This window comes from Pleurodeles waltl, chromosome 1_1 (assembly GCF_031143425.1).
Source record: "Pleurodeles waltl isolate 20211129_DDA chromosome 1_1, aPleWal1.hap1.20221129, whole genome shotgun sequence".
Taxonomy (NCBI): Eukaryota; Metazoa; Chordata; class Amphibia; order Caudata; family Salamandridae; genus Pleurodeles; species Pleurodeles waltl.
The window spans coordinates 82,601,900-82,618,565 of NC_090436.1; the positions used below are offsets into that span (position 1 = coordinate 82,601,900).

At 42.1% G+C, this 16,666-nt stretch overlaps 1 protein-coding gene across 2 annotated transcripts in view; it reads left to right on the top strand.

Annotated features, from left to right (window-relative positions):
* Nucleotides 1-16,666, top strand: part of KIF24 (kinesin family member 24) — a 135,299-nt gene that overhangs the window by 102,379 nt on the left and 16,254 nt on the right. For both annotated transcript variants that reach the window (XM_069216235.1, XM_069216153.1), the window contains exon 11: nt 7,559-10,015. In XM_069216235.1, the coding sequence (XP_069072336.1) occupies nt 7,559-10,015 (2,457 nt within the window). The remainder of the gene's footprint in view (nt 1-7,558; nt 10,016-16,666) is intronic.

Below are 16,666 nucleotides of genomic sequence, written 5' to 3' on the forward strand. Positions count from 1 at the left end.
ATGTCTTATCAGACTGTGGCCAGGATACTGACCTGACCATAAAAATGTAAGCTAGTGAACTCCACTGTAACTGAAACACTTTTTGGAGTATGTGCTGGCCTGTGGCATAGGTTCACTAAAATCACAGGGCTTCTGAAAAATCTTAGCATTGATGCCAGTGATTTTGTAAAATTTGAAAAACCCTTTTTGTAGTAGATTATGGGGTAAGGCCTTATATCAGGTTTTTTTCTCCATAAAACGAGGCCATAACTTTGGCGCAGTTTGATGAATCTGCACAAAAGTTTCCAAAAACAAAATGTGACGCTAACTTAAGCCTCTGTCTGGAATGTTTTGGGGTGATCAGTCAAGCGTGGGCAAAGGAAAAGGGGGAGCCCCACAATGCTTTTTCCGCATGCATTTTTCCATAGGAATTTAACAGGAATGGCACCCGAATCACTGAACGGAATTACATCAAATTTGGCAGAAAGGTAGCTCTTGGTCCAAAAAGCGACCTTTTTGTTATTTGGTGCAATTCCGTTCAGTACTTTTTGAGTAAATAAATAAAAAAACACATTTGTATATATAGGGGCACAAAGGCTCTGGAACCCTCCTGATCTTGTGCGGAGATCTGATTGGCTGCCAACACTTCAATAAGGAAGTGTTGGCAGCCATGTTGGGACTCTGCCTCAGCCGAGTTCCAGAAAAAAAGATTAAAAGAAAGAAAATGGGCCAGGGTAGGGACCCCCTGACCCCCTTAGCTCTGGTGCAGGGGTCCCCCCCAACTCCCTCCCCAAACAAAGGGCATAAGAGCATTAAAAAAAAAACATTTTGGTGGGAGATGCCTCTGATTTGCTGAAATTTTGTTTAAGAAAAAAAAAAACACAGGCTCCTGCTCTTGTTTAAATGAAGCCTCCAGGTGGACCAGATCCCAGGGCATAGAAATTTTGAATGCAAGACCGCTGCCTCCACGGGGCCCCCAGCAGCTCTGGTAACCAACACTTCCCCGGGGCTAATCTTTCATCAAATGTGAGGGAGGCTTCCTGCCGCCCCGCAGCCCTAGAAACCATCCCCTCCCCAGGGCTAATGTCTCCCCCTCTTGCAGCCCCGGGGATGCCACCTTCCCAAGGGCTTTAAAATAAATTAATGCGGGGCGGGGCGTGGCATGGGGCCTCTCCCTGCACCCCGGGGGCGCCACCTCCGTGGGGCCTTAATGAAAATCTCTGGGGCTTTAATGAAAATGAACATGGGGGGGGGAGCGCAGAGCTGTGCTGCTTGATAGTTGTGTTTACAATAAGATATTCCAACCCCCCAACCCCCTTTGACCGGGGATCGATAAGTGAGGTTGCTGTGTATGAGGGGGTGTTTGTTCCTCCAGACAAAATGGTGGAGCTCTGCCTGGAGGGTCGAGCACCAAGGCCTGAAACAAGAAAAGGGCCCTGGGAAGCACGGTCACTTTTATAGCAGCCACCCTACTGAGGCGATAGTGTCTCCACTGAGCTAAGTCTGGTCTGCTGCAGAAGTGCCCCATAGTTAATGTCCACCGTATCTTGGAGTGTTGAGGATATATGCATCCCCGAGTATAGAATGGAAGAGGCCACCCGTCGGGGGTGGAGGGAGGAGAGTTGCTCTTGGGAGCTTGTTGTGAGTGTGAGCTTAAGCACTGGTGACATCTGGAGGTTGAAGCAGAATCCCAACACTTTCCCAAGGTATTCAGATTCTTTCAGGAAGGGAGAAAGTGAGCACAGGGGATCATCCAGCGCCGTCAAGACATCGTCCACGTAGAGACTTAGGGGGTCATTCTGACCCTGGCGGTAAAATCCGCCAGGGCCAACGACCGCGGGAGCACCGCCAACAGGCTGGCGGTGCTCCCATGGGCATTCTGACCGCGGTGGTACAGCCGCGGTCAGAAACGGAAAACCGGCGGTGTACCGCCGGTTTCCTGCTGCCCTGGGGAATCCTCCATGGATTCCGACCGCCATCCTGTTCCTGGCGGTTTTGGCCGCCAGGAACAGAATGGCGGTATGGGGTGTCGTGGGGCCCCCGTAACAGGGCCCCACAATGATTTTCAGTGTCTGCCATGCAGACACTGAAAATCGCGACGGGTGCAACTGCACCCGTCGCACCCCTTCCACTCCGCCGGCTCCATTCGGAGCCGGCATCCTCATGGAAGGGTGTTTCCCGCTGGGCTGGCGGGCGGCCTTCTGGGGGTCGCCCGCCAGCCCAGCGGGAAACCCAGAATACCCGCGGCGGTCTTTTGACCGCGCAGCGGTATTCTGGCGGTTCCAGCCAGGCCGGCGGCTTCTGCCGCCGGCCGGGGTCAGAATGACCCCCTTAGTGTGCAACAAACTGAACCCCAGAGAGCGAGGGGGGTAAACTGCCACATTTCCCTGAGGATCGGAAAACAGTCAGAGAGCATGCCATTTACATGCACCATTTCTCCAGGGTCATTGGAACTGCTCAAGTCCCATCTGCGGAATTGATATCCAAAGCCAAAATGACTCAGGATTGCATAGTTTCCAAGTGCTGCGCCAGCTCCTATAGCTTCTTTCACATGTCCACATGCACCTTATTGTCAGTTGCAGAGATGGTGATAAATTCCCTCTGACCACAGCCTTAAGTGCTTTCCAGAGGGTCATAACTGAAACGTTACCCGTGTCACTGGTCTGGAGGCACTCCGAGAACATGGGCTCAACCTTGGTGACCATGTCTGGGTGGGGTAATAGTCTAGTTCCGGCTGGACTGTTCCTATGGGGAGTAGGATCAAGACTGATTTGCATATGCATTGGTCCAAACTGCTGTGGCAAGCAAAAAAACGATGGATTTAGGCCCATATCTGTAACCGGGGTGAATGTTTGGCATTTGTTCAGAATTCCGTCCATCATCTGTTTTTTAATTTGTCACCCTAAATGGAAAGTGTGTGCCCAGACATGGGTCTCGTGCTCTCTATGCCACCAGATTCAGGCTAGCTTGGCTGATGAGGGCTCGTACCACGAAACCGGTCGCAGGATGCTTGTTTCCAGTCCAGAGAGGACCTGGCCTTGAAGTCCAGGCTGGACAGTTCCCATGGGGAGCAGGGTCAAGACTGATTTGCAAAGGGCTGGATCCAAACGGGAATGGCATGGCATGCAAAAACAAACAATGGATATGGCCCAGGTCTGTGACTGGGGGGGAATATTTGACATTGTTCAACATTCTGTCCATATTCTGTTCTTCTTTTTGCCTTTTTTGGACTGTCAGCCAATTCTTATGTCAGGCATTGGATGTAGTATTTGTTCTTGTTCTTGTTTAAGGTTGGGGATTGGTCCTTCATCCTTGTGGCATAATGATTGGCTTGGACTAGGTTTGATTTGTAGCAGAGTGTCAAAGGCCTTTTAAATGCCCTTCATCTTTTATCTTGCTCTCATGAATCTTGTCTGACTTGATGAGTTATTTTTCGTAGGAGCAGCTATTGACCTTTAGTAGGAATCATTTGATTACACCTTACGGTATCCAAAATACCTAGAGGCCAAGTTAAACCACTGCTTTGATTTTATGGTTGCATGTTCTTAATTTACAGGATAGTCACAGCCGGTGCTAATTTAGTGGTAGAGGGCTTGGGGCTGTTTATGCATTAAATACTGATTATTGATGTGGTACCACTGTCAAAGCTGTTAGGTATGTGAGGGTATATATGTTATATTTTATTACCTGTCACAGGCACAGAAGGCTGCAGGTTCAACATTGTCCCCATGCCTGACCACCTGATCCATCATCAGGAGGCTTCATTGGCGTGTTGTGGGGTAAATTTTCTGAGTCTGATGTGCCCTTTTAGGAAATAAGGATGGTGATTTTTGTTTTGATTTCCTCTCGAACCCCAACCTCACCTCCACACGCAATCACAGAAAAGAACATACGCAGTTGGGAAAAGGAAAACATAAGGTTTTCCACCTTGGGTGGTTTTCCTTGGAGTTAATGAATCCATTAGTATTATTCCCTTCATGCTGTCCGGATCACAAGTCTGTCTGACAAATGTGTGAAATAGACCCACCTAGAGGCAAGTGGAAAGTTACACAGAGCACTTGTTAGAAATGTAGAAGGTTTGGGAAGTGCATACAAGCATGAATTGCCATTTCCTTCGGCCTGTCTTCATTTTGCTGCATCCCCAGTCTGCTGTGTGGCTACTAGCTGGTCCTTGCCTTTGTGGTTCTCCCTATTCTGCCTGGTAGAAGCCACATGGCAACTAGATCTCCAACCTGTGGTCGGGTGTAAGGCTAATAGCAGGGCTTGGCGCCCCAGACCCTCGCTTGAGTGCAGAGGTGGAAGAACCTTTGGTAAGCCAACAGCAGCCTGTGGTCATTGCTCCCAGGGGCCCGAGGGTGTAAAAGCACTCTGAGCTGGAGCTGTATGCTCCTCATCTGGGGTGCATGGCCCCCTTGTGGTTGGTTCTAAGACAGCATTTTGTGGCCTGAAAATAATTTTAAAAATACTGAAACATTTTAATGTTTTGTTTAAGAATGCTTTATTGAAAATATTTTATGACAGTCACATTTATTAAACATTATTATGCATGAATTTATAAAATATGCATTGGTTATTAGTGACTATTGTATATGGTGACCCCCTTGAAAACCAATACCCTTTGCCAAAGTCAGTAGGCCTGCCTTACTTAAAATGACACCCTTCATTTTGATACATCATATAGTCAGCTGTGAATGGCCGTGCACAGCAAAGGGTTGGGTGCCCGTGGAGGGATCTGACATCGTACTTTACAATAACAAAACATAGAAATTCAGTGAAAAAAAACAGGTTTTACAGACATTCTAGTTAGTTGAAAATGTCAGTTATAACATACAGTTTTAAACAAACAAAACCTGTTATAGTTATCTCAAGTAACTATAACTCGTGCCCTAAAGGAACTATAATTCGCGCCCTTGCCATGCTCTGCTGATTACTTCACATATTACATCACTCATGACATGTTCTATAACATCACTGCAGCATTTGAAATGACATAATTGATAGCAACACTGCACGACGGGGACACAAGTTATAGTTTACTTCAGGGCATGTGTTATAACTATAAGTGATGAATTTCAGAGGTTTGTTTGTTTAAAGTGTATGTTTTACCAGAAGTTTCCACCCTACTATAACGTCAGTTTAACTTTTGTTTTTTCAGTGAAAATGTGTACACATACAAAGATATACATTATAAACATATTGCAAGTCACCAAGGAGTTCCAGGAACGAAGCAAAAAGCTGAGTTCCTTTAATAAGGCCATGGAACTCCAAAATGACGTGCAATGGCGATTTAATCTATGGCAGAGGATATTGTATGTCTTATAACACATGGTTACACCACCCTTGCCATAAACTTCGTAAATCAGTCCCTCCCAAACTTTTTAGACTCATAACTCAATTTTTAGAATGACAAACTTTCATGACCCACCAAGCTTTAATGAACATGAGGCGGGAGATTTTTTAAAATGTAATTAAAGCACTGTGTGGTAGCCCACTGTCATTTACAGACAGCACATGTTTCATTTAAATAGCCCTATATATAGTTTTCTTTGTTTCCATCACACTTCAGTATTACAAAAAAAAAAGTGCTTTGTTTTTACTTTATTAATTGCTGAATGTGAACATTTCATTTACATATATTTACATTTTGTTGTGTGTTACAAAAAATTACATCCTTCAGCCTTTCCTCTCACACGCCTTATACCCCAGCAAAATTGTCACATAATTCACTTTCCTTGTCTTTTTCTGACTGCAAAGTGAGAGGAGTTTTTAAATAGCAATCCCCATGTTAAAACAATAAGCGTAAACTTGTCAGAAAACATAACCTGACATTTGACCTGTGTCTTTCAAGCACAGCAAATGTAACAAGATACATATAGAATTTAACGGCATCTTTATTTAATGCTAGAACTTTTGCGATCCATCAAAAATTGTCCCGCTACCCACAGTTTAGGAAACCCTGGCTTAAATCTTTAGTGTCCTGCTTTTACATGTCACTTGCAGACATGCGGAATAAAGGCAGAATCTGGGCTGTAAAATTAAACATGCCAGTTAGTAATGCTTGCTAAAGGATATTTAGATCAGAACCAGCAAACTGCTTTCAAAATGCATGTAAGCTAAGAAGGGCTGACCTGTGGTTTAGTTACAGTTATATAATGTAATATATGACATTTATGGTCGACATTATTACTAAGATCATAATACTGTCAGCAGCCAGTTGTAACTTATACCTTTTACATTCATTCACATAAGACATATCTGCTACAAGGGTTGACTATCACCAGTACTGTACAGGCAAAAAAAACAGATATCACCAAATGAACAAGCATAAATAACTGAGGAAATCAGACAATTTGGAGGAATTTTATCTTGTCCACCACTACAGGACCTTTATACTCTCTAACTGCTTCTTTACATCCCACAATGACACTCAGATGTGTGCTGATAGTAAAACTGCCCATCCCAACATATCTTGCCACTTCTCTCTTCCCTCCAACCATGTCAACTCAGGGCCGCAACTGTAACCAGAATCTCAGATTGCACAACCCAGTGCAGTAACCAATGACCAGCTAGGCAGACTACAATCGTAACAAATAGCATAAAGCGACCTGCACTAAAAAACATAAAACTGTGCATCTGTCTCTCGTAGCTCATCAACCACACTGCTGCCACTGCTTTCCATAGCATTATAACTGCACTTCGGTGGTCCTCATGATAGGGAAACACTTCACACTTAGGATCACAGAACATAGACAGCAACCTTCCAACCATACATGGCACAGGTTTCTGCACATGTAGGTAAGCGAGTCAGTGTCCCACATAAGGATGAGTAAGGCCTACATAAAGGCTACAATGCAGTGTGGGACAGAGTCATTCAGTGCATTGTTTATGAGTTCCATCATCTCACTCAACACCAAGTCCTTATAAATGTCTACAAATCTCTATATGTAATTTGTACATACTATGTTCTTAAGGCATCTGTTAAAATGTGAAAATGTGCTGGAGCCTTATAGAGCACTTGGAATTATTTCTTCTGGTAAATCATTAAGAGCAACAATTATAGATACAGTAATCATTGCAAACTAAAGTGCATCATAAATATTCTGGTTTACAATGAACCATCATCATTATAGACACATTTTTGTAATGTGACCTTCTTAATTCTGATTTATTCTTTGCTTATTGTAACAGGTGTATTGTAAAATTGTTTGAGTAATGAAAGTATAGATAGAGGACAGATGGTTTAGAAAGTAATTAATCAAGTCAAGAGCGCAGTTGTTGGATTTCTTTTTTGTCTTTTCTTCTTTTGTACTGTTTAGAGTTTTGAGTCCAATTAACGATTGTACACCTGTGTGTACTGATGAAAGCCTGATATGTCGCTGTACTGTTAAGTATGCTGAAAAACACAGAAAACTTAGTAAAGATGGTTAAAACAAAGAAAAAATCAGTTTAACAGGGGTCGTAAATAACAGTTTTATATCAACAGCATTTTCACTCAAATATAGGACAATGTGGATCGTTAAAAATGTTCATTGCAGTTTACTGTGTGAAAATTTCTTACAAACTCTCCTTTTTTTTATAGAGTAAAAGAATTGAAGAAAGGAATTAAATGTTGTGCTGCTGTCACAAATCGAAGTCGGACCGTTGGAAACTCCTCTCCAAAAAGGGTACAAAACCAGTCATTTGTACACCAAGGGGAAAAGGCCTCTCCTAAAAAAGTCAAATTGGTGATGCAGCATTCTCCAAATCCTTCCTTGGGTCCTTCAAAACTCAGAGCATACCCTTCAGTGTTCCATCCTATGAATGTCCCTCTTTCCTCTACTCCTAAGACAGTCAAGAAAGGAAGCCCTGTTAAAGGGAACTCCAACCAACCCTGGCTCCACCGCACCACTCCAATTAAAGGCTTTCTAAAATCAGGGAAGCTCTCAAAGAAGAGGACTGATGATCTGGTATGGCATGCTGACAAACGGAAAGGAATTGCTGTTGGTATCACAGCATCTGTTGCTAGGGAATGTGACCCAGGACATCAGTTTAGTGAGCATGAAAGTTCTCCGAGAACTCAAAAAGTGCAAGCTGTTAGGCCAGTGATAAAGCAAATCGTACCCAAGAATAATTTTCCCTATGGGGACAGGCATCACTGTCTGTCTGACTGCAGCGCCACAATCAACACGAACCATCTTCCTCTACAGAAGGAAAAGGAGCAGCATCTACGGATCTACCACAAACAATTTCAACAGCCTCCTATTTTACAGCAGAAATTGAAATATCAGCCTCTAGAGAAGTTCTTAGCTACCTATAGGCCACAGGAGATTCACATTCAAGATAATAATGGTGTTCTGCATCAAAGGTCTATGCTGTCTGAAGCTGTAACCCAGCCTGAAGACTTAGACGATAGTGATTTTAGTGAGGATTCTTTTTCATACAATTCAAATCAAAATAAGAAGAAAAAAAGAGGTAAAATCGACCATAATTGTCGTTCATTTTACCTACACAATAATGATCTTGGAACCATTGCTGATCAAAAGTTGGTTACTGGAGAGCCATTGTATCCTTTATATGGAGCAGAACAGACACAAGACCAAAAACAAAGTGACAGATGGTGTTTCACTAATGAACCATTGTCTCCAAAGAATAAAGTTATTGAACAAGATAGTGCTAGGAATCAATGTGATCGGTGTGCCGAAAATGATTTTTCTACATCTCCTTTCCCACAAAACAATAACACACCAGAGAAACCATATTCTTATGAAGAGGATTTAGCTTGCAAGTGGAAAAATCACAAAGACTTCCCATCTGGCTTCAAATACAGTATCAATAACAAATGGCAAGTAGATTCAGATGTCAGTCTGTCATTAGGCGAAACCTACAACTCCTCACTTGCCGGTGTCTTGGAAAGCAATGTTACAGAAACCACAGAGAGGAAAAATGATGGTCCTTCCTTCATGGAAGATCCTTCAGAAGACCAACAGGGTTCAAGAGAAGAAAACAGACAAAAGGAGAAGGAAAATGATCCCTGCAAAATGGCAAATATGTCAAATGGATCCATTTCTGGCTTGATGGACCCTCTCAGTGTATCCCTTCTTGAAAGCGAAAGAAACACAACTTGGGATGATGTGCCTTTCCACCAAAGTCAAGAAACATATGTTTTACTGGACCAAGACCCAAGGACCTTTAGCGGCGATAGTACAGCAGATTCCAAACTCTCTCTGGAGGGAAGTAAAGCATTGTTATCATCAGGCACGATGTCAGCGGTTATTAAACAAATGCTTAAATATGATAAGATCTCAAAGCTTCAGGCTGCACTAGAATTTGAGAACGAGCGGACAACACAGACCCTTGACAGGTCTAAGTCGTTTTGTAGTTTTGAAGATTTTTCTCCATCCTCTACCCATCCAGCGTCTGCGATTGACAAATACTTAGAAGCACCAAACACAAGGTCTTGTTTGTCAATGAGGGATGGCGAGGATGTGTTTCTGAATACAAAACATGAATTAAAGGAATCTTCTAACAGTAGGCAATATGATGCAGACACAGAAGAAACTATTCACAGACTAAACTCCACAGAAAAATCTCCCAACTTTGACTCCAAAGACAAACAACCAAACAAAGAACCCCAAGAGACCTCTATCAGTGTGGTGTCTCTGGGCAGTAGCATAGATGAGCGAGTACATAATTCAAATGGATCTCCTTCTTCACCACCTTCCAGTCATCAAGATAAGGAGAACAAGTTTTGTGATCAGCATAGAGAAAAAATGTTGCCGGACCAATTGTGGTCATGTTGCAAGGAGATACAAAGTTTGCAACACACATTTAAGTTTTCTCTGCAAAGTGAGGAATCTGGGATAGTCAGCAATAAAATAGTTCCAACAATGTTTGTGCAGGACAATCTCATTGCAACAGAACATGATTCGGGGTGTCTAGATAACAAAGTAAGTTGTTCTATGATGCAGAACTCCCCTAAAAAATTGACATCCACAAGCAGCCAGACAAGTGTATGTGAAATGCTGAGCCACAACGAGAAAACCCTTGGAAAAGCACAGTAAGCTTGCATTCCTTTTTCAATTTAAGTTGTTTGGATATGCTTAATGTTTCAATTGTTTCTGTCTGATTTCTGACACGGGGCACCCATATGCAAAAGCCATCAAAGGTTTAGAATGTTTTTTCTGTTCAGCGTATCTATGTTTGCCTGCCACATATCCTCATTTGATGTATACCAGAGTTCTTTGTTACAACTGATCATTGCTAGACAGTTCTAAAGGGCAGGCTCCGAAATGGGGAAATTTGCTTCCTTACAATTAGCACTACGTTTCGAGCAAATTTCAACTTTCCAGGAATTCCCAAACAATACTACAAACAAAAAATTCTTTAACCTTTTTTTCTTTCTTCTGGGGGAAATTGTTTTCCTTGTTGAGAAAGGTTTTTTCTACCCACTCATTAAGTATGTGGGACTTCCCTCCCTATTGCCACTAGGCAAATTTGAATATGATTTTAGCTTGGGAAACTACGTACAAGTGTACATGACTACCATACATTGAGACGTTTGTGGGTGTTCACCTACTTTTGCAGATCTGATCACCCAGAAATATAAATCTACACCCAGCCCTAAATATGTAACGGCCATTTGCAAAACTCAAATTACACTAATACTTAGACTGTGAATTTACCCTGGATGGATTTTTTTTCCACACCTATGCTGAACCTTGAGTGCACAACAGCGCATGTGAACGGAGACACTGGGTATTTTATTAAATGTCAGTGTAACATACTTGATCCTTTAGAATTCAGTCAGTCTTTTGTATTAGGTTAATGGTTGCCCTTTGGCCCTGACCTAGTTCTGGAGATTCAGAAGTTTACATGGATCAGAGTGGTGCACACTCTTTCAGTCACACAAGTCCTTTGGCACGCACGTCCATACACAGTGTTCTCAACACAGATCTATAACTATAAGAGGATCAAGGCAGACTCTCCAATATAATCCATCACTAATCGATACATTAGTTTACTTCTCACATTGCTGGCCACTATCCAGTAATGCTCAGCTCTAAACTATACAAAACTCAACTAGAGTGTTCAAAGTTCATCTTGATGCATTTCATTGAAAACCCACAATCATAAAAGGCTCCTGGATTCCAAAAGCACTTCAAAACCATATACCCAATGTGGATTCTCTATAACAATGCATTTAGCATAAGTTATTTGTTGGTTTGAGAGATAATGTCTCCACAGGGTAGAGGTGTCTAACAGCCATTCAGTGGTGAATTAGGCTGCGTTCTGAGTGAAATGTTTTTCTTGGCAGCACAAAGATAATATAACCTTCCATTACACACCTCTTGATGGTACTAAGGTTTGGCCTTTGAACTTATGTTTGCATATATTCTAATGTATTTTATCTCTTACACACAAACCAATCTAATGCTGAGAGTCTTATTTCCGTAAAGGACTCAAGAGCCCTGGTTCACAAAATGTGTCCAGTTCTTGGTATAGAAACATTCAATTCATTAACCAATGTTCTCAAGGCTGCCACACCCAGCCGTGGGATTGATCAAATAATGGAAATGTTTGTGGAAAAAAAACGTAAGTAATTCTAGACACACCATCATGTTTTCGTAGGACTTTACAAACTCTATTTGCTGCTTACCTCATTTATCTGAAGTGCTGTTTGTAATATCTGGTGGAGGCATTACTATGGCAGCGTGCCTTAATGAGGTGAGAAGTAAATTTGGCAATTATAATTCTCTAATTGTGCCGATCACTCCAATTAGCCAAAACCTAAAACCTGTATGAAGTTGAAGGATTCTTTGAATTCATTTATGCCAAGAAAGGCCAACCTTGGCCAGAAGTTAAAAGGTAAAAATGACCTGAAAAAAGAAACCACTTAGGAGACGCCTGTGGAGATACACCATCTTCATGCTCTCACTTGTGGACAACTTGGGAAATGCTGAGCTCTGAACTGCAGCGGAGAACATTCTGATCTGTATCTCCATCTGGAGACAGCATCTGCATCTGGAGATCGGCAGACCTCTACGGTGGCCTCACGACAGTATGTAGACAGATAAGGAACGCAAAAGTGATAGGACAATGTTTTCGGGTATGTGCACTGGGTGCAAGGAGACCGAGCAGTGAGGAAATCACCATTGAAAATATAGATGTGCTTGGGGGAGTCAGACCTGTGTAGTTGGCCCAGTTATTCGCTGTCCATCACATGCGGTTCTTGCAAGTAGCTGTTAGGGAAACCCAACAAAACAAATATATTTTTTCAGACTGCTGGTGGAATTCTCTGAGCCATCACACCTTTGCACGAGAGTAGCTCGGTGTGTTATTTGTGTAAGCCGCTTTCTGAACTGACAAGCAGTGGACCTAAGGTTGAAGGCCCGAGCTTGGAGTTTGCATTGGTAGCCTAAATATTGGTAGCATTAGCAACCAAACTGGATTGCATTAAATGAGCAGTACTCAAGCAGCCTGTTCATGAAACTGTATTTACCCCTCCACACTTCTCAATGGAACTTGGACATGCATGGTGAATTGGAGAATGTAACACTTCTGTCAACATTAGAAAATGAATAAGTATGGCAGAGAGCCTCAGGCTTTTCCACCTGGCTTCTTTTGGAATAATGGTTCTGCACCGAACATGGACGGACATGACTGGAATCATCACGACCAACAAAGAATCTCACATTTAAGTGGAAAATAAAATCATAACTAGCAGCATCAAAGCCAGTCTGATTTGCCATGATCTCACCTTGAAGTACCTGAAAGAGTATCTATTAACAGAAAACAAACCAGTAGAAATATAAAGAAGGTGATGGACCTACAGACACTGTCTGTATAAAAAAAACTACAAATACCATGAAAGGTAGTTGTACTGGATTAATATGTTGAAGGTCATTCCCAATAGAGCAACATTCAGACAGTGTGGAGGGCCCATCAATTGGACTGTTCCTTGACTGCTAAAAAAAAAACAAAAGACCGTAATAGCCTCTCAGTGTTTCTCAACCAAGAGGGCACAATGAGCACTGTTCACCTCAGAAGGTCCGCTTTAGGCTGTGATTGCCATACTACTGAAATTTAGACACTATAATAGCATCTTTCAAGAGCCCATCAAATTTTACAACACCAGTATAGTAGTGTTTACAGATTATGTGCAGTATGTTAAAATCCTTTGACGAACTGGCTCTTCCCCAATAATCTTGCCCGCAGCTGCTCCCTCTTGCACCACTTTCAGTTGCTCACCTTAGCACTGGGAAGCCTTAACGCAGCCATGCACTCTACAAAAGCTTCTAATCTAAATGGAAACAGAAGATTTAACCTGTTAATGCGTGCTGATGAAAGATTTTTGATGGTATTTTGTTCTATCTGTTTTTAGTTATGACAGAACAATTTATTCAAAAACTTTACACATTGTAATGTGGCACAACAGCAACACGGTCAGTGGTGGAGGTGATGAATGAGACAATATGCTGCATGTAATCGTCCAATTCACATACTTTCATGTTTACATTACACATATTCTTTGTTTGAGTCACAGAGACTGTGACTTCACCATATCACAAGAAATGTTCTACAGGTAACAAAGCTTGAATTAGAAACCAATATCAGTGACTTGCTATTGACCCACTTCCCTTCCCTAAATGTTGATGAATCGTGGCTGTTCCCAGATCCAGGGAAAGCATGGGGATAAGTGGAGGAATGTTGAACCACAGGAAAAAACAAAGAAGGTGGTGTCCTCCTCACAAGAGTGCAAGAACTGTAATTGACCAAGCAGTTGGAAAAGAAACACTAGTCAGTGTGGACTAGGACAGATGTAGTTGTGGCAGATGATTAGGGATAGTGGAGTATAGACAGGACCTATAGAACATAATGCATCCCACACTTCAGAAGGGTTACAGGACAGGTCTGAGGTACTGATCTATGTAAAAACATCTATGGAGCAAAAAGGATATAAAGTGGTACAAATGTTTCCCCCCGATAGAGCCCTAACCATCAACCTCTTGATGATCTCTGCAAGAGGGAAGTGATGTGCAGATTGCAAGTGTTAACATTTTTGTTCGGTAAGTGTGTCGGCCTGTCATTCAGTGACTCCTTCTGCACTGCCAACCGGTAACAGGGGAGTTGTAGTGGTTAAGAGCATAGCCACCAAAGTCCTCTGGTGCATGTTTCTTCTCTGCATTGCAGGACCTGCACCAGCTCCCTCATTGGTGTAACACATTATAGCAGTGCAGAGACATTACATTTCCTTTCGATTCTAGAAATTTTGTGCAATTTTGACTTTTTTCCTGCCTTGCAAGTGCTTTTGTCTCTAGCCCTCGAGCTACCATGGTTTCCTTCTGGGTCATATATTACTAAAAGTAAATAAGGGGGTTTCTCCTGTTTGGCTATGACAGTGAGAATGACTATGCCTACTGAAAGAATCCATCCGCGATTGGATATTGTATATATTGAGATTTATTGTCTCCAGATAAGTCATCTACAACTGAATCCCATAGTGTGACGGCAGCAATTGATTCCCTCTCAAGCTCCACATTCCACATGGAACTCCCAAGTACATTCTATCCTTAAAGCTGTTCCATTTCACCCAACATAAGATACTACACATCGTCCCCTATTAGAAATTATAAACTATTTACAAGATAAGTATGTTGTTGTGCCAGAAACATTCTAAAACATTCTAAAATTTCCTTATCTGAATACATAAAATAGATATAACGCGAGGGAAGAGCAATAGCACATTTTAAACATAATGATACAACATAAGGCAGATAAATGACTACCTTACATAATCAGTGAGCCATGTAGGGCTTCCTCTTTTCCTTTCTGGGTAATGTCTGACAGTTTTCTTACATGAAGAAGAACTTGTATTATTATCATTCCTTCCATGTTTTTGTTCTGTACCACAAGAGACTAGTCTCCTGACATTCCGTTTCTCACTACCCTTAAGAATCAGTGTTACAAAAAACCTCTTCTATTTTCTTAGCATCTGAAAATTTTGAATTTCCCTTCTTTACCATGGTTCCCAATTTCACACACGCATATGGCCCCTTCATAAATGTATGAGGACTTCCTTTCAATTTACTATTATGTCTGTAACAGTACTCATACTGTTTTCTCTCCCTCTTCTTGCAACTCCTCCTGCATCGTAGCCCTTGTCCGTCTGTTATGTTTACTGTGTAGTTGGAATTTAGAATACAGGGCTCGGGGTGGTGGAATTTGGAACAGAGAGCTTGGGGAAGCTCGTGGGGAATGAGATCGGCGGTTGGCATGTTGCCAACAACACGCGTTGTGGTGGCTCCTGTATTTGATTTACGAATCAACTCATTTTCCGCTCTTACCTCGCTTCATCGCGTTCCTGGATCACAACACCGTCCCTTCTCTCATCCATGCAGGGCAAGCAATAGTTTCCTGTTTTCTCCCTCAAAAGGGCATGAAAGGAGATTCTCCTGTTGCCGAATGTGGCGTGGATCTATAATTCTACAACATGCTCCTCATTTAATCTTTCCACTGTAATCCATTCTTAGTGGCCAATTGCAAGCACTCTCACAATACTCTAATAAATCTCTCAACCAAACCATTTTCTCAGAGATGGTACAGGGCAGTTTATGATGAAGAATGTTTTTGTGGCATTTCAGACATTTTCTTCTAAGCAAATTGCAGACCATTATCTGTGACAATTTCCTTAGGGATTCTCTCTCTAGCAACCACCTCCCTACAAAATCCAATCACTACATCAGATTTTACTTCGTTGACAATCCACACTTCTGGCCACTTCGAGTAATAATCAACCATGACTATAGCAAATTTGCCTCTCAGTTCACGTTGACCAAAAGGACCACAGACATCCAAGCCAAGTTTTCTCCATGCACCATCAGGACTTTTTTTATAAGCACAACTGGTGACTCTCTGACCACAAATGATTTTTCACTATTCATACAAGCATCACAGTCTCTCACATACCTTTCTATGTCCTTCTCAATACCAGGCCACCAGAAATCCATGCGCACTTTGCACTTAATTGAGGTCATACCCCATGACCTTCATGCAGTAATACAATCAGTTTTCCTCGAATTGAAACAGGAAGCGCCAGTTCCTCACCTCTATACAAGATATTGTCCAATACAGACACCTCTGTTAACACCAGTTTGTATTTCCCAAGTAGTTCATCATCCTTACACTCCTTTCTCCAAACATTGGATAAATTGTTCCTTACTTTATCCAGTTCTGTGTCAAGAGCACACTTCCATTAATTTTCAGTAATAGCCCCTTCCATTAATAGTCCTACAGCGGCCACCATCCAATCATCCACCTCCTGTTGCTCCTTGTGATCCTCTTTACTTTCAATTCGTAACCATGATAGGCAATCTGCCCTAATATTTATTGAACCAGAGACATACTTCATCTTAAAGGAAAACTCTTGAAGTCTAAATAGCCATTTTGCTATTCAAGGAGTGGCTCTCCCTCTTCCTTTTGTTGTGAAAACATTCACCAGAGGCTTGTGATCTGTTCTGATTACAAATTCGGTTCCCCAAAAATATGTCTGATAATGTTGAACCCCCCACCAACAGGCTAATGCCTCTTTTTTGATTACAGAGTAATTTTTCTCAGCTCCCCTCAAGGTTCTGGAGGCAAATGCAATGACTCTTTCTTTACCCTGATGTATTTGTAAAAGTACTGCTCCTAGCCCATATGCGCTTACATC